This window comes from Pistacia vera, unplaced genomic scaffold (genome assembly GCF_008641045.1).
Source record: "Pistacia vera cultivar Batoury unplaced genomic scaffold, PisVer_v2 Contig847, whole genome shotgun sequence".
Taxonomy (NCBI): Eukaryota; Viridiplantae; Streptophyta; class Magnoliopsida; order Sapindales; family Anacardiaceae; genus Pistacia; species Pistacia vera.
The window spans coordinates 2,557-23,326 of NW_022196720.1; the positions used below are offsets into that span (position 1 = coordinate 2,557).

Sequence of the window (20,770 nt, forward strand, 5' to 3'; positions counted from 1 at the left end):
TCCCATGGTCCCCCATATAGATATCTGCCCCTGACTAGACCTAGATTATCTAAACTTACTATCCCAGTATGGGTGTTGTCATCAGTTAGTGCAGAAGTTGATGAATAACTTCAAGAAATCTATAAGTTGGATATTTTCTGGCTACAATTGTACTTTCTGGAACTTATAGTTTGCATCTCGTTTCATACTATCCCTCCTTGTTGGCATTTAATTGTTGATCTTCAACAGATTCTCTAACTAGTAATATTACAGTTGTATCTTTCCATCTGTGTTGATAAGTTGCTCAATCATTATCTTTTAGATATGATCATCTGAATAATTCATACCATCATGATATGGAGGGCAATGGTGTGATATGCTTAGCTGTTGATATTCTTCCAACAGAGTTTGCGAAAGAGGTGAGGTACTCTTACCATGCATTTCCATAATTATTTATGTTACAGTTGTATTTCTCTATGTACTGCAATTTTATGATCTTACCTAACGTGCCTTTTAATTGTGGAAAGGCTTCCCAACATTTTGGAGACATACTGTCTGAATTTATCGGCAGTTTAGCTTCTACAATAGACATCAAAAAGTTGCCTTCACACTTAAGCCGAGCATGCATTGTCCACAGGGGAGCACTTACATCCTTATACGAATATATTCGACGTATGCGAAATTCTGATTCTGAGTAAGCTTTGAGTTCATTTGGCTGCATTTCTGTTTTTCTTTCAGTGAGCTTCTTAATATAATAACAGCCAATTTCTTCCAACTTCGAGTTCTATCAGATTTAATTATATAGACTTGGTAATATTTTTTTATAAGAATCCAAGGGGTGGATACATATACTCAAAGGTTTAGTTCTGAAAGCAGTCATCCAGTTAACTCACTTGTTGTATCATCTTTAGTAAAGAACGCATGCTATCTATTTGCAGAGATACAGTGGATAATCATGGAAACAGCCCGTCAAAGAAAAAGAAGAATTACAATATATTGGTAGGTTATCAGTTTTGCTTTAGGTGTTGGTTCTATTCTTCCTTACCAAATATAGGACTGTACATGATTCAAATTTATAGAATTTTTTTGTACGATGAGAAATATTTTCATTACTGCAAATCATTTTGTTCATTGTAGCCATCACAATGTTTTGTTTCCTGTCAAACATTGTTAATTAACATTACAATTGACAGGTATCTCTGAGTGGTCACTTATTTGATCAATTTCTAATAAATGAGGCTTTGGATATTATTGAAGATGCGGGTGGCTCCTTCCACTTGGTTAAGTGCCAATTGGGTCAGAGTATTGGTGCTACATCATACTCGGAACTCGAAGTAAGCTGTCTTTTTTTTTTTTTTTTTTTTTTTAACTTTTTAAGAGTAAAATTTATAATCATGCTCATGTCACACTTGAACCATATTCATTCTGAAGTCTAGTTTTTCTTATTTTACATGGCTTTGACATTGCATGGCTGAGATGCATAAAAATTGAAGTCTGGTTTACTTCATTTTACATTTATCTCATTCTATATCATTTTTTCGTATGGTTTTTTGTGTAATGAGACTTGGATTCCTAGGTTGAATTCATTTTCATATTCATCTTATTTTTTGGACAGGTTGGAGCAGATGATGGAGCAGTTCTGGATCAAATTATTGATTCTTTAACCTCTCTGGCTAATCCAAAAGAAAATAATGGAATCCAAAGTAAGAAAGGAAATGGGATATCCCTAAAGGTTTCTAAGGTTCAGGAGAGTGGCCTTAAGAAGGAATCTGAGACAAAAAGTACGAGTGCAGTTCTGATTATTGGTGCAGGCCGTGTATGCCAACCAGCTGCCGAACTGTTGGCATCAGTTGGAAGCATTTTGTCTCGTCAATGGCTTAAAACGTGCATGGAAAATAATTTTGAAGGGCATTGTATTCAAGTTCTTGTTGGATCTCTCTTCCGTAAGGATGCAGAAGAGGTATAATTGAGTAAAATCCTTTGTTTTGGCTTCATTGTAGACTTTTAGCTCCATTAGGTTATGTTGATCATCAAAATTTTGCATCTTTTCTCTTTGTGAAATGTTTTCAACGTCCATACACACAAACAAGAATCTTCATGCACATGTGAGTTGAATCACTGCTTGATCTAAAATTTTAACCTGATAGATGAATGTCCTACAATAATATATAAACTCAAACATTGCACTTGGACTAAACACAACCATAAGAACTACAACCACAAATATAAATTACCATAATACATTTATTACCTAAAAGCTTAAGTTAGGACCTAATACTTGTTTTTTAACTCTAAAAACATGCATATATTGTATACTGCATACGAGAGTCATATGTACATATATATTTTTCTTTACGTGTATGTTATTTGTTCAGGGGTGAATGTTCTGTTATGATATTAATAGATATGAATTAGATTGTTGAAGGTATTCCAAATGCGGTAGCAATACAGCTTGACGTGATGAATCGTGAAAGTCTTCACAAGTACATCTCAGAGGTAAATTTTTTTTTTTTTTTTACATAATACATCTTAAGTAGATTTGGTAGATATATAAACAGTCATCAACAATATTGCTTCAAACCACTTCCTAGCCATCCTTAAAGCATATCAATTTTCGGCAATAGAAACAATGAGATACAAGCTGGTATTCAACAGGACCTCAGAAAATATAAATGCTAATCAATACTTACCTATAATGTATTGGTGCACCCAAAGAAACAGAAAAGGTTTCAAATATCTATAATTTTATTACTCGGTAACCTCTTATGTTTTTCTCTTTTGTAGAATGATTTTCTAAATAATAGGACCTTGATCACTTCTATCATTAATAAGTTTCAGCCTTCTGCAGGTTGAGATTGTTATAAGTTTGCTGCCTGCAAGTTTCCACATTCACGTAGCAAATGCGTGCATTGAGGTAATATATACTTTCTTAGTACTTTCTGTATCCTGTCTAGTAGTCGCATCAAGAGTTTGGCAACAGTGTTAAAGAAAGGAACAGAAGGATCATAGTGGCAATAGTTAATTATCAGCCTTCAGAAATGTTGAGGGCTCTCAAGTTGTGCATGGAAGGGGAATTATATACTCCAATGGAACAAGTTAAAGACTATTTTTCAAGTGATTAAAAGATAATTTTATTACATGTTTACTTCAAACTGCTGTATAGATACCATCTTATCAAACATTTGCAGTAAAATGTTGATTATAGGATATAAAAGTATTAATTGCTTTTGATTTTACTCTTCCTTTAGCTAAGAACATGATTATATCTCGTTTTGCAGCTTAAAAAACATCTTGTCACTGCTAGCTATGTTGATGATTCCATGTCAAAGCTAAATGAGAAGGCCAAGAGTGCCGGTATAACAATTCTTGGTGAGATGGGCTTGGACCCAGGGATAGGTAATTAACATCCTAAGCCATGCTGCTTTGTTACTAAAAAATATTGTCTTTGGCAAATAACAGTAGCTTTCACTTTTTAAACCTGGATGTATGAATGATACTGAGAAAATAATTTTCCTTTTGATATCCAGCCATGTAATAGAATAAAATAAAATAAGCTTTTCTGAAAAATATGTGACTTGCCGGGCAGAATATATTTTTGTTTTCTGGACTCTGGAGACAAGCTTCAATTCAAACATTTTAGGAACAGAAAACGTATACATGAAATTCAATTTGCTGAGAAGTCTTTTTGTCTACTTATTTTCGTCTTATTTGATGTGTCCGTTGAAATTTTGTTTGACGAATTATTTGATGTGTCCGTTGAAATTTTGTTTGACGAACCGGCTGAAGTGTCCTTAAGTTTTTATTTAATTGTTCTGGGTAACTCCTGTCTGTACAACCAATGAAGTGTTGTTAACCTCAGATCCTGTCAAGCTAAAAACACCAATAAAGATTTACCGTTTCCATAGCCATTAGGCCTCATCCTTTTAAATTATTGATTTGAGAAACATAAAAACAGTCTAGGGATAGTGTAAGATGACCTTCATGTGATTACATTGAAATAAAAACTTTTCTTATTATTGTGTTAAAGTGTTTAGGTCATATTTATTTTCCTATTTATATCCTAAGGTCCCCGCCCCCTAGAATCTTCATAATGATTGAACCAGGATCTGAAAGAATATATATGCCAGTTTCGTGACTTTAGTTTTATGTTGATCGATATGTATAAAACGTTTTAGGCCGTAATATAATAAAAGATGATTTATTTAGTTTTATTTTGATCAATACTTACAAAATGCTTCAGATCATATGTTGGCAATGAAGATGATCAACGAAGCACGTGCTCGAAAAGGAAAAATTAAGTCCTTCACTTCTTTCTGTGGGGGCCTTCCATCTCCAGCAGCTGCTAATAATCCACTAGCATACAAATTCAGGTATTGTTACTAACCACAAGAACTTTGAGGAGATTAAGAATTACCATCATAGAATAGATTTGCTTTTTGGCTGACGAAGGTTCGAAGTAGCAAAATGCTTGGAAAATGCTTATTATATTACAGTAATTGCTTTGCCAAAGAGTTACTTTTGTGCTTAGTTGTGTGTTTTACAAATCCACGGATTTTGAATCAGCTAGAGACACTGATTATATTTCTGTGGAGATAAACTAAAATATTTTATGCTTTTCTGCTACCCATGAAATATAATTCTCTATTAAAGATCAATATATGCTTGTGCTTCTATCATGTAATAGGTGCCCATTATCAAATTTAATTTCAGATTAGTGTAACAAAAAAATTTCCAAGGGTCCCTCAATTTTTTTTTTTTTCTCTAATTGCTCTTTCATTGTCACCCTTGATTCCTAGATCAATCAAATTGAAGTTATGGGAGTTCTGAATCAAACTTCTAGACTAGGAATTTCTTGCTGTTCTTTTACCATGCATTTGATCTGATTGATTCAAGCATCCCTACTTATCATTCTGATTGTTATATTTCACTTAGAGCATTATGGCTATATGATGGCATTACTAACTGTGGTATCAAACATTCAGTTGGAGTCCTGCAGGAGCAATACGAGCTGGGCGCAACCCTGCCACATATAAATCTCAGGGTGAAATTCTAAATGTTGATGGTAAGCTGTGTGCAATCCAAAAGTTTGATAAATAGAAGAAGCCAGTAAATTATGTGCATACCCTCTATGCTTCTTTTTATTTTCCAATGAGCATTTGCCCATCTATGGTATAAATATAAAAGAGTGTCTCTATCTTAATGACTATTTACAAAATGTTCATAATTTGTTGCAGTATGCTTAGAGGGCTTTATGTTTATCTCATGTTAACCAATGAGTCACTGGCATGAACATGTTGGAAGAATACAATAATTCTCTTATAGATCAAGGCTCTAACATTTTTCTGTCTCTAAAAAGTTTAAGTTTTCCGGTTCCCCCGCCCCCTCTCTAACTGTTGTAGTTTTTGGTGCAAACTTGCAGGGGACAATCTTTATGATTCAGCAGTCAGATTTCGGGTTCCAGATCTTCCAGCTTTTGCATTGGAGTTACTTCCTAATCGTAACTCTTTAGTTTATGGAGATTTGTATGGCATTGCAAATGAAGCGTCAACCATCTTTCGAGGAACATTTCGGTATGAAGGTATGACATGAAGTTGGCTTTTGTTATGTTTTAAGGCCAATAGAGTTAAGAACCTGATTAATTAACTTGAATATATAAGATTATTGAGGGTATTCAAATTATTAAAGATAAAAACTAATGGCTGGAAACAAAAATTAGGGTCAATAGTAAATTCTGATATAGGTTCTCATTGAGATTTAATCAACATAATCTTCTATTAGTTTATGTGTTTTCGACATTTATCCTTTAAATGATTTGTGCAGGATTTGGCAAAATTATGGGGACACTTGCAAGAATTGGTCTTTTTAGTGCTGAAGCTCATCCAATTCTTAAAAATGGAAAGCGGCCAACATTCAGAATGTTCCTATGTGAAATTCTAAAAGTTGATAGTAAAAATATGGATGAAACTTTAAAAGAAGAGAAGGGCATATCGGAAAGGATTCTCTCACTTGGATTTTGCAAAGAGCAGGAAACAGCAACAAGTGCAGCCAAAACTATAATGTGAGGATTTTCATTTGGCATAGATTTTTTAACCGGCCAATTGGCGACAATGTTATTATTTTTTCTTACTCAGAAACAGTGTGATAATTTAGTAGTTTGAATTGTTCCTTTCATGTCTATTAGATTTCTGGGGCTTAATGAGCAGTCAGATATTCCTGAATCCTGTCAGAGTGCATTTGATGTCAGCTGTCTTCGCATGGAAGAAAGACTAGCCTATTCTAACACAGAGGAGGTATATCTTATCAATAAATGAAAAAAAAAAAAAAAAAAAGCGCTTCTGAATACCCCCAAATTGGAATATAAGACAGGCACTTGGATGCCTTTTTATTTTTTTTTTATTTTTGGCTGTACATACTGTTTTAAGAATATATCATCCTTACTTTCCAAATATATCTGCATCAAGAGGCAAAAATCAAGTCAGAAATATATGTTGCAAGATCTCAATGCTTTCTGAGCATAATCTTGGAAAGGAGCACATTCTCCTCAGGGTTAAGCAACCCTTTCATAACTGAATCTACAATACATATGTAGTATGTGTACACATTGGTGTGATATCCATATGGCCATCCGCATCTTCCAATAGTTATGTTAAACAAGCGTACGTAATTGCATATGTATAGCATATTCTGCATAATATATTAATTTATGACGAATTCCTTCTGTGAAATTTTGAGCATCTTTTCATTTAATGTGATTTGTGGACAGGATATGGTGCTTTTACATCATGAAGTAGAGGTAGAATTTCCAGATGGCAAGGCAACGGAGAAGCATAGGGCCACTTTATTGGAATTTGGGAAAACAAAGAATGGGAAAATGATTTCTGCCATGGCCCGAACTGTTGGTATTCCAGCAGCCGTAGCAGCTCTGGTACTTGTCGCAACATCTTTATGCACCTCTTTTTGATCAAGGAAGAATACTTTGAATTTATTTTCTTTTATTGCTGCAGCTCCTACTCGTAAACAAGATAAAAACAAGAGGTGTCCTGCGACCCCTTGAACCAGAAGTATATGTCCCAGGTAATGTCACATCAAAAAACTGATTTCACTCTTACTGTTTATGCATTCTGGCTTCCGTTAACAACTTAAATTGTCACCAACAATTAGCCAAAGCTGCCTTGATAAGGGTTAACAAATAATGAACATCCACATGCCACTTCCAGGTTTTCCTAGTTTGCTTGCACCTGAATTTAAACGTCTGTAAATCAATATTATCAGCAGTAAACGGCAGCTGCATGGCATTACAATACCTTTTACTTAAACCCGAAGGCATATAATCAAATGATTAACCGTTTTTCTTTTTTTTTTGATGCTGCAGCATTGGATATTTTGCAAGCTTATGGAATCGATTTGGGGGAGAAGACTGACTGACAATTTTTTAGACTACCTTTGTCACTTTTAACCCCTACAGATAGAGACTTCCAAAACCAGAATCAAGCTATGCTATGTTGTTAAAAGTAATTGCAAGTGAATAGTATAGTTGACCAAAGCAAAGCCAGAATCACTTGGGGCCTGTGGATGGCGAAGGCATCACAAAGTACCTGACAAGCACTCAATTGGAAGGCTTTGTGAATGTAACCATACGTGGGCTTTCCTGTTAAATAAATATCAGTGCTTGTTTTAAGTAATATTTATCACATACCTCACAACAATACTGTGACCATTTCGTGCTTGAAATTATGATGAGCTGCAAGAGCCTTGAAATTCAGCCACTTTAAATTGATATGCAAACCTTCAGTGATCACAATGTCTCTGGACTGTGTTTTATATAAGAATAGCCCTGAGCTGAAGATAAATACTGGGTTAATTTAGATTTCGAATTGGAACTCAATAAACCATGAGAATATAGAGCCGGATTGGCTAGCTTAAGAAACGCAGTCAGAACAAAACACTTTACAGTAACACAGGAAGCATTCTTGTAATTTCAACATTTTGATTATGTTAGTGGTTTCACTGTATATATAGATCTGGTTCCAAAAAACAGATCTTCCCCGTCGATTACACAAATTAAGCAGAACAAGAACACAAATCCAGTGCTAACCTGGTCAGTTCATTTCGAACTACAGGACAAAAAGCATGACTTTTACAATAATAATAATGTTATCTCTATAATTACATGGAATTCCACAATTTCTATATCTGAAACCCCTTTTTTCCGTCATTATCCCTCAAACAGGAAGAAACATAAAAACAATGTATTGATTGATCCAATTCCATTGTTCCTCTACTTCAGATTGTATATCATAACCCTACTTGGGTGGACTCGACCAGAGCTCCCCCAAAATTTACTATATGAATACGCTGACGTTTTTCAGCAGCATTAGAATCGGTTCATAAAAATCTTGATAGAATGGTGGTCTTGATCAAACCTTATTATAGGATTACGATACTAAGAAACAATCGAGGAAACTATTTGTTGCTCCACTTCTTCCCAATTATTAACTTTAGTCACCAAAGGATGTTGATCGATTGCCTGTGTCTTGCACCAGGGATACGAATTCTCATAATCAAAAAGTAGAACCCTCATTCCAGCATCAGCACACTCAATTGCATACTTTGGGTTATCATCAATGAGAATTTTGGCCCCCAAGTACCTGGTAGAAACAATTCATCAAGCCCAAAATGGTCAGCAATTCAATCCAGTAGGTCTTGGCAAATTAGGCTTGTTGACATAACAATACTCACAACCCAACAAGCTGGTAAGTCACAGTAAAACAAGATAATACGATACACTTTCACTTCAAATTACATCTTAATCATGGAATTTCCAGTTTCAAAGCTACGAGTTCCAAATGCATTTACCAATAGCATACCTGCATATTTCTGACTTAGGTCTAGATGTTCCATCTAGAGCAAAGTGGTTTCCAAAGTGAATCTCCTCAAACAATCCTGGATAATGCTTCTCAATCCATTCAATAGTGTGGTCCTTGATCACATTTTGCCGAGACCTAATCATACATTATTAGGAGATCCAGTTAACACTTGGCCTAACTCATTATAGGTACTGAAAAATTATAAGAATCATACATACGTCACAACTGATAGGTTACAGAATCTTGATAAGTTATGAAGTGCCTTTTGTGCACCGGGGATTGGGTGGATGCCTGTCTTGAAATATGGTGTCTTAAAGAATTCATGGACTCGGATATCAGCTGTCACAACATGAAAGTAGATATTTTCAAAAATCAATTGATTTTATGATTGAAATATCTCTCATATAAGAAACATAGTGCAGTCAATGCTGCACTTGAAGGAAAACAATGAGGCAATCACTGTTATACTGTGAAATTAAGTTTGAACATATAGTATTATCTGGAAAGCATTCTCACAGATGGTACATAATATTTTTAAAATATTCAAAATAGATTGAAAGGATTGGGGTAAAAAAAAATCAAACTCAATAAGATTGATATGAAAATTGTAAAACATCAGGAAATGAAAAAGAACAGATTTATAACATTTCCAAATCGCATTTGCCATTATCAATAAACAAGCATCCATCTAAGAGATCTTGTGATCTATTTACAGACAGTTAAAACATCAAAGAACATTCCATAAAACTCCAACTAAATTTGGTAGTTAAAGCTAGTACACAACTACTTAAGGTAACACGGTAGCCAGTGAACTTAGGAAAAGTCAAAGAGACCAGTCAAATTATATACTAGGAATTTCATTAGTCAAACTTCAAAAATTTCGTAACCAATTGCTCATTTAAGATACTAAATTAATGTTTTGTCAAATAATACTGAAATTAAAAAGCCCTAAATTGCAAACCAGCTAAAGCAATTGATATCCCTAGCAGTACCTTCATCACGTGAACAGTTCCATATCTGCAGTTCAGAAAGAAAAGGACACATCAGAATACATATAAGAGATATTCAGAATTTCCCTAATAGAATTGATTGAAAGAAGGAGGACGAGGTTATATTAAACAAGTCAGTGATATAATGGTACCCCTGATTGGTAATCTAAACTATTCACATGGAATTTTTTTTTTTTTTTGGTTAATGTAGTAAAATCTAAGGCATATAGACTTGAATGTAAGGAAAGCATCTCAACTTCAAAACTGGTTTTGATCAGGTTGTGTGAGATGATAAAAATTGATATTTATATAACACTGCACTGATACTTTGAAGTCTTAGTTAATTGGAAGGAATGTTCTGGCAACATAATAAGTAACAAAATCACAGAAGTCCCATATGCACCAGCAGAAATCCACACAGGAATTCGTAGTTTCCCAAATATTAGGACAAAGAGATCAGCTACAGTAACTAAACACTGTCTCAACCAAGCATAGAGACCTGATGCCTCACTAAGCAATTGCTTCTAGAGATCCATTTTGAATAGCATAAATCCAATAATCATTCCTAAGATACACCATAGAGTTAAAAAGCCTGTTTTCAGAAGTTCCCAATGATCCAATTTTGCTCATTTTAAGTCCAATTGAACTTGCCCAGATCTAGAATAAAAACATGCAGCAAAATATTGTCCATCTCCAGCTAAATGTAAACAGTTGTAACACCCAGAATTGAGCCAAAAGAAACCAGGGATCGATGCAGTGCACTGTAGAAACCAGATCATATATTGTGCTAGTTACTAATAGTACAAATTTCTAATGACCTTCTACCACTTTATGCAATAGAAAATATCAGATATTACCTTGAAGAACTCATACACATGGTATTCCGAAACTGAATGATTCGAAGAATATCGATCTGCAATAAATCTATTCAGAGCCGACACAAAGTTTCCCAGAACTGCTCATCACAAAACAAAGAAAATAAAAAGTATGTGCATCAGAATAGAGAACTGAAACAATCTGTGTAATGTTTATTGTCAAAAAGATTACAGAACTGAAATGAACTACTATTGAAACAAATACAAAATCATTTGCCGATGATCACAAAACAAGAACCTTCAAATATCATCACACCCCCGAAATAGAAACAATGTACCCAATAGAAAAAGGCATACCAAAAATTCTCAGCTTTTGATTAATTTTCCGTGACATTGACCATGTCATATCAGTTAAATAACAAACATAAGCATTGTCAAAGCAATATAAATTTAAAAAAACGAAAACATAGCTCAAACTTTAACATTGACAAAAACCCAAAACAAACAAAAAAACAATGATGTTTCATACCCTCATCGACGTCAACAGCAACAGCAATCTTTTCAGGCAAAGTATGGTCAATAAAGCCAAGAGGGTTTCCTCTTTGATTGGAGCCACGACCATTAAACAAGCTAGCATCCGAACAAACCTCTTCAATATAACGCAACCTTTGGCGAGCAAAGGCGCCAGCTTTTTTATCAGCCGCCGTTGGTTTGTTAGAATCAAAACAACCCCGCAAAATCAAGCCATTAGCTTTGCTAGTTTTTATTCTAAAAGGATTAACATTACTACCACCACAAATATTACCCTCGAGAGGAGAAGATTGTGGGCGACAGTGAAACCCCTTGCAAAAGGGCTCGCTCCGGATGGCATAAGACATCATATCAAGATTGTTATGATACAAGTTCAACGAATTAGAAAATTGGTTCAAGATCAAACGAATCTGCTTTTGTTTTCTTAACATAACGAGCAAATACTTAACATTCCACCCAAATCAGAGAAAAAAGTGAATGATTTGGGAACACTAACTCAGTAAACAAGAATTAAAGAAAACCCTAGATAAATCAGAGACAAAAACAAATGATTAGTGAGAAGAAATAAAAAGAAAAAGAAATTGAATAAGAATCGTAAACGAGTGGATATAAAGAAAAAGGAAGATTTAGTGTTAGAAAGAAATAATGAAGCGCAGTCAGTGGTCGGCGGACGGTTTGTACGGTGAGTCCTTTCTAAATTAAAGAGAGAAAGAAGGAAAGATTCTGCAAATAAGATTCATTAATCATTGGTTTAGGCGCGTTTTTTGGTTTTTCATGCAATCCCTCTTTCTCTTTCCTTCTTCATTTCGTCCTAAACTAACTCCCCCCAGTTTATTATGGGGCATTTTAAATTTTAATAAATAAAGTTTAAATTTAATTAAAAGGTTGCATAAGATAAGTAAATAGTTTTATTATTGATTATGGTTAATTAAACATAATTAGTGATTAATTAGGATTAATGAAGTATTATGTAATCTTTTAAAAATTATAATATGTCTTCAAAAAGCCGAAATTCTTGCAAACAAACCCAAATACCTTCTTCTTCTTTCTCCTGCCATTAACTCTAAGCTTCGTCTACATCTTCTTCTTCCTCTTTCCTCTACATCTTCTTATTCCTCTGCCATTAACACTTTCTTCTTCCTCTGCCATTAACATCTTCTCCGCCAAAAATCTGTCTCTTCCTCCTCTTGACATTTCGTCCAGATATGTGTATCTCCTCTTTGCATTTTAAATTTCGATTTACAAAGATTCAATGATGGATTAGGTTTGGGTTATGATTTTGATTTAGTTGTTTAAATTGTTGGGTTGTGTTTGATGTAATGCAAGTTGAAAAGAGTAAAATTTGTTGAATATTTTCTTGCATTGTGGATAGTTGGGGGTGGTAGCACCAGTTGTAGATGGAGATGACTAAAAATGTGTTCTGGATCTGATGGATTGCTTAAGTGATCTGGTGTATCACTTAAGTGATCTGGTATGTCTGGTATAATGCAGCAAATGGTAGATCGCTTAAGCGATCAGGTATATGGTTGAAGATCACTTAAGCGATCTGCTATAAATCTGGTATATGACAGCAGATCGCTTAAGCGATCAGACTTATTTATTTCAAATTACTTAAGCGATCCAGTAAGTGATATACCAGTTCGCTTAAGCGATGTGTCAACCCTTAATATATCGGTTAATAATTTTTGTTTTCTTGCATTATAGGTACTTGGCTACTATTAGACATAAGACAAGTGATTTTTGGTATTGAATATTTTGGTGAGTGGGTGGAGGAAGAAAGTTGTTGGAAGTGGATTGGAAAGAGCAAACAAGTTAAAGCAATTGTTGTGAGTACAAAAGTTAGTTTTGATGAGTTGATTGATGAAATCATTAGAAGAGGTGGGTTGAGTTGCTCACGTAGTGATATAGTTGTGAAGTATGCTTTAAGCAAAGCTCCTGCAAATTTTAAGGTACCCTCTTGTTGTATTAATGTTTGATGAAGATGTGAAGTTATTTATGCTTGATGTGGGCGATAATGATTCGAGACCGATTTTAACGATTTTGGTTATGGATAAGGCTTTGGAAGTTGGTTCAAGAGTATACGGTGATTTGGGTGAAGAGAATGCTAGTTTTAATTTTAACTACGAGGGCATTGATTTCTTTGTTGAAAAATCAAGAGTAAGCGGTGAATTCGATGGTGAGGAGGACACTGTAGAAAAGGTTGGTCATGTGGGGCAGAATGAAAATGTGGACGAGGAGGACCCCGTACATGTTCCTGCAGATGTAGAAATTCCTATAAATACAGATTATGCAGAAGGTGTAGTTTGTGAGGAAGAGAACACTATAGTTGTTTATGTAGGTTAAAGGCGGCAATTGCGGGTAGTAGTGAATCACCTCACGTTTTTACTGATGGATCAAACTTGCGCGTAGGTTATTTATTTGACAGCAAGGAGAAAGTGGTGAGAAAGCTAAAACTTGTTACCGTGAGAGGTTATTTTGAGTTCATCACCAAAAAGTATAATTCATCGGTAGTGATGGTTACATGTCGTGACCGAAAATGCAAGTGGCGGGTTTATTGTAGAAGGTTGGCGGAGTCCGAAAAATTTATTGTTAGCACATATACTCATGAGCACACATATGGGTTGGGACATATTTCAGGTAAGCATCGACAAGCCTCCGCTGATGTTATTAGGAAATTTGTCAAAAGTCAGTTTGTTGAAGGGAAATGTCCATCTCTTAAGGACATTTAGAGACTTATGCGCACAAAGTTGGAATGCGATGTTAGTTAGTAGAAATGTTGGAAAGAGAGACAACATGCGCAAGACTTTGTGAGGGGCACGCCAGAGCACGGGTACGCAATATTAGAAGCATACTGTTATATGCTTAAGTTAACAAACCAATGTAGCAAGACGGCTTTGAAGTGAGACAAGAATATGAGGTTTAAATATTTTTTTGTTGCTTATGGTGCTGCTATAAGGGGTTTTGTAAACATGAGAAAGATGTTGGTTGTTGTTGGTTTCTTTTTTACGGGAAAGTATGGAGGTACATTGTTGGTGACCATTACACAGGACAGCGAGAATCACACATATTCCGTTGGATGGTGTGTGGTTGACTTTGAGAACGACAAGTCACGGACTTGGTTTTTCCAGCAATTACTTACGATAGTGCCTGACAGTGACGAGTTATGCATAATATTCGATAGGCACAACTTTATAAAGAAGGGGATTGCCACTATTTACCTTCAAGCACATTACGTATTATGTATAAGACACCTTGGCGAGAACATAAAACAAAAGTTTAAATGTGTTGGCCTCCTTTAGACATACTACATGACAACAAAAGCTTATCGAGTTGATGAGTTTGAGGAGAACTTTCGGCAAATCCGAATCAAGGATGATAGAATTGCTAGTATCTTGAGTATGATGTTGGTTTCGAGCGATGGAGTAAAGCTTACTTTCCTGGAAGAAGAATATGATGTCATGACCACGAACATAGCCGAGTCCATAAATTCGAAGTTGTTAATAGAAAGAGAGTTTCCAATTGTTGCCCTTTTTGATGCAATCCAAAAGACATTGTCACGCTGGTTCTATGAGCGTCGTACGAAATCATATAATTTTACCACAACCCTTGTTCCGTGAGCTGAAAAATTATTACGAGAACGTATGGAACTGTCAAATGCACTATTTGCCTATCCTCTCAATGCTCAAGAGTTCACCATGAACGACTATGGTCCGGATGCCCTAGTTAACCTTCTTAGTAAAACTTGCAGCAGTAGAGTGCTTGACATTCAACGTTTACCTTGTCCTCATGCACTAGCAGCATTGAAACAGCAACGGAAGCCATATTTTGGTTCAAGAATTTACATGAAACTTTGCTCCCCTTTCTATATGGCAAACCACTACATGGTGGCTTATTCGGAAATGATCTATCTAGTTCCTCTAGAAGAGCAGTGGGTGGTGCCGCCAGAGTTGGTTAACATTATCATCCATCTGCCATTCAAGAAGACAAAAAATGGGAGAAAATTAGTTAAGCGTATTCCATCAGCTTGTAAGGTTCCCTAGAAGATGAATAAATGCTTGATTTGCAAGCACCCTGGCCACAAGAGAAGCAGTTACTAGAATTGATCACCTGCAGATCCAGAAAATTAGGTTCGAATCGATCAGAAGCAAGAAAGCAAACAACCTACCGTAAGATCTGCAGATAAGATCAGATCGCTTAATTATCGACTGTTCAGATCTCTTAATAAGAGTAGATCGCTTAAGCGGCCTAAGATTGCTTAAACGATCTATTGCTCATATCAGATTTGGTTAACACTAGACTTAAGCGATTCTTGGTCGCTTAAGCGATCTGCTCTTATATGCAGATCTGATCAACAGATCGCTTAAGCGATCTGACGAAGTTATTATGTTTCTCGTTTGTGGTACATTAAACTGATTTTATGTCCTTGTATTTCCTGTTATGTCATCAAGAAGAAGGATGAAATCAAGAGAGTTTCCAAGGCCAACCATTGAAGACTTGTTGTTTTCAATTTTTTATGTTTTAAATTTAATTGTTATCTTGAATAAATCATCATTTATATCATATTAAATAAAATTAATTATTTTTTATTTTCATCCATTTTAAAAAGGGTTTAAGTAAGTAAAATTTCTCATATTATCTCTGTAAGACACTGACTACTACCCAAAGAAGTCAGACATGCAAAATAAATATTATCAACATAATTATCGTGTCAAGTCAATCGATCAATCAATTTACTGAATTAGTCACGAGTGTGACACGTTAGTAGAAACATACCTCGTTTCACAAATATGGATAGTTATGATTGAATATAGAGCTAACCTATAATACGGAATATAATTTCTCACTCAAACGTGCACAATATCAAGAGATCGAGGTGATAAGAAGCAAAATGGTCTTGGTCGCTTAAGCGACTAAGGCTAAAAGTGAAAAATCGCTTAAGTGATCTTGATTCTGCCTTGGACTTGATTGCTTAAGAGATCAAACATTACTTAAGCGACCAAGGGTAAAAGTGAAGAATTGCTTAAAAGAGACCTTAAATCGCTTAAGCGATCATGCACCTAGGGTGATCTTGATTCTGCCATGGACTTGATCGCTTAAGCGATCCTACATCGCTTAAACGACCAAGGCTAAAGTAATCTTGATTCTATCTTATACGTGATCGCTTAAGCGACTGTACATCGCTTAAACGACTAAGGCTAAATATATTGGATCGTGTAAGCGAGACCTGAAATCGCTTAAGCGATCTATTATATTCAGATGATCTTTATTCTGCCTTTGACAAGATTGCTTAAGCGATAACATACATCGCCTAAGCGACCAAGGCTAAATATACATGATCGCTTAAGCAAGATTATACATCGCTTAAGCGATTAAGGCTAATTTACTTTAGTACTTTAAAAACATTAAAATTTGTATTATATATAATTATTCTACTCCTTAATATTTCTTTTCCATGTTTATCTACACACGTAAAAAAATTAGTTTAATTAAAATATAATTATAAAAAATAAATTGATTAAGTGATATAAATAATCAAATCAATTGACACAAGACAGATCATGGTCCACTGAACTAATCATACAATCAAAATTCAAGCCTATTTCAATCTAGTCCCCCCACATCGTACAAGATTTTACTGCATTTTCATTCTCAAATACATCATCCATATTTGTGAAATGAGGTACGTTTCTACTAACGTGTAACACTAGGGGGGGGGGGGGGGGGGGGGGGGGGGGGGGGGGGGGGGGGCTTAAGCGATTGGTTTATCGCTTAAGTGATCTAGTGTTTATAAGCCTTCGTCGCTTAAACGATAAAATAAATCGCTTAAGAGATCTTGTCAAAAGCAGAATAAAGATCATCCGAATATACTAGATCGCTTAAGCGATTTTAGGTCTCGTTTAAGCGATCCAGTATATTTAGCCTTAGTCGCTTAAATGATCATGTGCAAGGTAGAATCAAGATCACTTGAGTGATTTTTCACTTTTAGCCTTGGTTGCTTAAGCGGTCAAGTCTAAGGCAAAATCAAGATCACTTAAGCAATTTTTCACTTTTAGCCTTGGTCACTTAAGCGATCAAGTGCAATGTGAAATCAAGATCATCCCAGGTGCATGATCGCTTAAGCGATTTAGGTATCACTTAAGCGACTTTTCACTTTTGGCTTGATTGCTTAAGCGATGTTGGATCGTTTAAGCGATTAAGTGCAAGGCAGAATCAAGATCATCCTAGGTGCATGATCGCTTAAGTGATTTAGGTATCGGTTAAGCGATTCTTCACTTTTAGTCTTGGTCGCTTAAGCGATGTTGGATCTATTAAGCGATCAAGTCCAAGGCAGAATCAAGATCACCCCAAGAACACGATTGCTTAAGCGATTTAAGTATCGCTTAAGGGATTCTTCACTTTTAGCCTTGGTTGCTTAAGCAATCAAGTCCAAGGCAGAATAAAGATCACCCCAAGTGCACGATCGCTTAAGCAATTTAAGTATCGATTAAGCGATTCTTCACTTTTAGCCTTGGTCGCTTAAATGATGTTGGATCACTTAAGCGATCAAGTCCAAGGCAAAATCAAGATCATCTTAGATGCACGATCGCTTAAGCGATTCTTCACTTTTAGCCTTGGTCACTTTAGAGATGTTGGATCGCTTAAGCGATCAAGTCCGAGGCAGAATCAAGATCATCCCAGGTGCACGATCGCTTAAGTGATTTAAGTATCATTTAAGCAATTTTTCAATTTTAGTCTTGGCCGCTTAAGCAATGTTGGATCGCTTAAGCAATCAAGTTTAAGGCAGAATCAAGATCACCCAGGTGCACAATCACTTAAGCGATTTAAGGTCTCGCTTAAGCGATCCTATATAGGAAACCCTTGATCTCTTAAGCAATATATGTAGTCGTTTAAGCGATTATGGGCAACACAAATTATTTCCAGCTAGCTTTTCTCCTTAATTTTGACAAACTAAAATCACCAACACATATTAATTTCATATTTTCTCATGAATTTGACAACCTAGTTGCATCAACACATTAATGTCATAGTTTCTCCTCAATTTGACAACCTATTTGCGTCAACACATACAAATTCCATTTAACAAGAATACTAAATAAACTCAAAGTCAAAAGAGAGAAAGAAATATTGAATTGCTTTTGTACAAATCTAAAATATGTCAATTACATTAAACTACAACATTATAAACAACAAATAAATGTCCTATATACACCCAAAATAAAAGCAGAATTGACAGCCTCTATCCTCCCTCTTCATCATTGCCTTCAGCCACTTCCCCATCCTCCAAAATTATCCAGCACACCTTCAGCATCAGCAGCCTCTTCGTTTTCTTCTACAACACCCCTTCCAACATTATCCAGCCTTGGCCTTGGCCACAAAGCATACATAACACCATAACCCAAGTATCAATAGTCTAACGCCTAACAACACTAGTTAATCAAATTCAAGACAATCCAATTATTCAAAATAACCCAATAAGAAATGCATTTCACATAAACTATAAAACTCTAAGTCCAATTTCTATACCTTTTGATGACAGCATCAACAATGATTAGGATCGGGTTCTGGTCAGTCAAAAGGGATCCATATGCCCATGGAAGCACTCAACAGCCAAGCGTTCTTGAAAGTTGCTCATTGTATCGTTATTCAACCTGTCCATTGGGGTGTTGGTCATGTCGAACTCAACAAATTTTAGTGCTATGCCCCGCAATCAACACTACAATAGGAGGAAAATATTAGCATTAGAATCACCTTATAGAACAATTGTATTATATAAGTTTTATACAAAATTTACCTCGAGTCATTTATCGGGACGGGAAGGCGCTTGAGTGGCCATTTTCCAGTTAGTAGTTCATCACCCAAGTGCTGAAACATCCTACTGTCGTGCAATAGTCGCGGGAACAATGTACACAACAGCTACAACTCTGTCTCCAACTGCCTCTCTCAACAAATATTCAGGTTGCTATCAAGGATCTACAACAAACTCTCATCTAGTAGCCAAACGACGGTTATCCAATACATATCATTGATGTTCATGATGTAGTATACTCTTTTAACGTTTGCCCAATTGTTGTCATATTTGGGTCTTTCCCCCTATACATATTGCATCATCCTCTCATCAAACCAAAAATCATCAAGGACACCATTGAAGTCCTCTGTGGCCATTCTTTTCTGCTTGCCTCCCTTGTTGCACCTCCACCATTGGCCTTTTTCATTAACGTGTCATATGTAGTTACTAGGCTTTGGCCAAAGGCCACATCGGTGATGGCACAGTTAGAAAACAAAATATCACTATTACTGCTCTGTCGCAGCCTCATAAGTGTCAATACCTCATCAATGTATTGCATCAACTAAAAACAACATGATAAGTGTCTATTCAAATACCTCATCAACGGTTTTTCTTTAGGCGATCTATTTTGTTTTAAGAGATCGCTTAAGTGACCCCCTCAAAAAAAAAAAAAAAAAAAAGATTGCTTAAGCGATTTAGTATACAATACCTCTTAGGAAACATAAGCAAAAATACGGGAAAATAACTCACCGAGTCGTCGAGCCACCTGCCCATTGTCAACATCTTTTCAAACCACTCTCGGGGATAATCCCTGGTCTTTCCCTTTACATGTCCATCACTTCCAGAATCATTGTAATAGGCATAGAAAAGTTTTTTCTTTTCTTCATCTATTGGCCTATACAAATCGACCTTTAACTCATTCGTTTTCACTTGCCCACTTCCTCCGTCTTCCTCCTCACCCTCCTCCATTTTCACTTCCCCACTTCCTCTACCTTCCTCGTTACCCTCCTCCATTTTTTGCTTCTCTATTTTCAAGGACTTCCTCATTTTTTTTCTTTGTTTTCCTCTTGTTTCCATACGTTACTACCATGTAAGGAGATTTTACGTGCTTACTCTTTCAGCTCTCTCTTTTATGCTCAAGTTGCACTTCAACCACTTTCAATACCCTACCAACTTCCTCCTCCATCCTACCAACTTTCTCCGCCACACTGTTTTTGAGGTCAACCACCTCATTCTCCTGACCTCGACACCTTAGAAAATCGGTACTTGTTATACTGGTTTGCCAATTGGGTAGAGGCATACGAACCTCTTTATCCTCCTCCTCAACCTCCCTCTCGTCGACAGGAGCTTCATCCTCCTCGGCCTCAAACACATTCTCAAGTAGTGGCCCTGCAGCTGCACTCACATGCGTGACCCCTTCTAGGTCTCACATTAGGCAGTCTATTCCCTCATCTGCTACAGCATCTAGTGCTGTGAACGATGTAACATACTCCTCTCCCATTTCACCTTTAGTAGGGGTGAGGAAGGGACGAACGACTCCCTGCAATGAGAAAAAAAATCAATCAAATTTAAGCTACATTTAAAAGCAAGTGCATATTCAAAAGATTAATCCTTTAATCTTACTCGAGCCGCTTGAATTTCCATTTCTATTTTGTCGTAATCTCAATGGACACACTTCTCGATGTACCACCACAACATCCTAGGAAATTGCGATCGCTCATCTGAAGTCTGTGAACGATGTAACATACTCCTCTCTCACTTCACCCTTAGTAGGGGTGAGGAAGGGACGAACGACTCCTTGCA

General features: G+C 36.0%; 2 protein-coding genes across 3 annotated transcripts; one reads left to right on the plus strand and one right to left on the minus strand.

Annotated features, from left to right (window-relative positions):
* Positions 1-301: 301 nt before the first annotated feature.
* On the plus strand, positions 302-7,660 carry LOC116118520 (alpha-aminoadipic semialdehyde synthase-like). Of its 2 annotated transcripts, none has more exons than XM_031404505.1 (16): positions 302-403; positions 507-651; positions 918-978; positions 1,173-1,313; positions 1,595-1,939; positions 2,395-2,475; positions 2,828-2,893; positions 3,258-3,375; positions 4,220-4,349; positions 4,962-5,041; positions 5,399-5,557; positions 5,800-6,037; positions 6,161-6,269; positions 6,743-6,904; positions 6,984-7,053; positions 7,352-7,660. In XM_031404505.1, the coding sequence occupies exons 2-16, from the start codon at positions 602-604 to the stop codon at positions 7,402-7,404; spliced, it is 1,863 nt and encodes a 620-aa protein (XP_031260365.1). In that variant the 5' UTR covers positions 302-403; positions 507-601; the 3' UTR covers positions 7,405-7,660. The 2 variants fall into 2 exon arrangements, with proteins under 2 accessions (XP_031260365.1, XP_031260364.1); XM_031404504.1 differs by having other exon boundaries at positions 302-398.
* A 554-nt stretch (positions 7,661-8,214) lies between these two features.
* On the minus strand, positions 8,215-11,606 carry LOC116118524. Its single transcript, XM_031404508.1, has 6 exons — positions 11,180-11,606; positions 10,693-10,790; positions 9,839-9,863; positions 9,065-9,185; positions 8,847-8,981; positions 8,215-8,627 (listed from the first exon to the last, which is right to left on the minus strand). Exons 1-6 carry the CDS (start codon positions 11,529-11,531, stop codon positions 8,423-8,425), a joined length of 936 nt encoding a protein of 311 aa, XP_031260368.1. The 5' UTR covers positions 11,532-11,606; the 3' UTR covers positions 8,215-8,422.
* Positions 11,607-20,770: the final 9,164 nt, after the last annotated feature.

Excerpts from the sequence above, each read along its gene's own strand:
- LOC116118520 (XM_031404505.1), top strand. The coding sequence starts at position 602 with ATGCATTGTCCACAGGGGAGCACTTACATCCTTATACGAATATATTCG. Across the intron at positions 652-917 it reads CTTATACGAATATATTCGAC|AGATACAGTGGATAATCATG; the intron begins GTATGCGAAATT and ends ATCTATTTGCAG. Across the intron at positions 6,038-6,160 it reads AGTGCAGCCAAAACTATAAT|ATTTCTGGGGCTTAATGAGC; the intron begins GTGAGGATTTTC and ends CATGTCTATTAG.
- LOC116118524 (XM_031404508.1), bottom strand. The coding sequence starts at position 11,531 with ATGATGTCTTATGCCATCCGGAGCGAGCCCTTTTGCAAGGGGTTTCAC. Across the intron at positions 9,864-10,692 it reads ATGTGTATGAGTTCTTCAAG|ATATGGAACTGTTCACGTGA; the intron begins GTAATATCTGAT and ends TCTGAACTGCAG. Across the intron at positions 8,982-9,064 it reads TGTAACCTATCAGTTGTGAC|GTCTCGGCAAAATGTGATCA; the intron begins GTATGTATGATT and ends ATGTATGATTAG.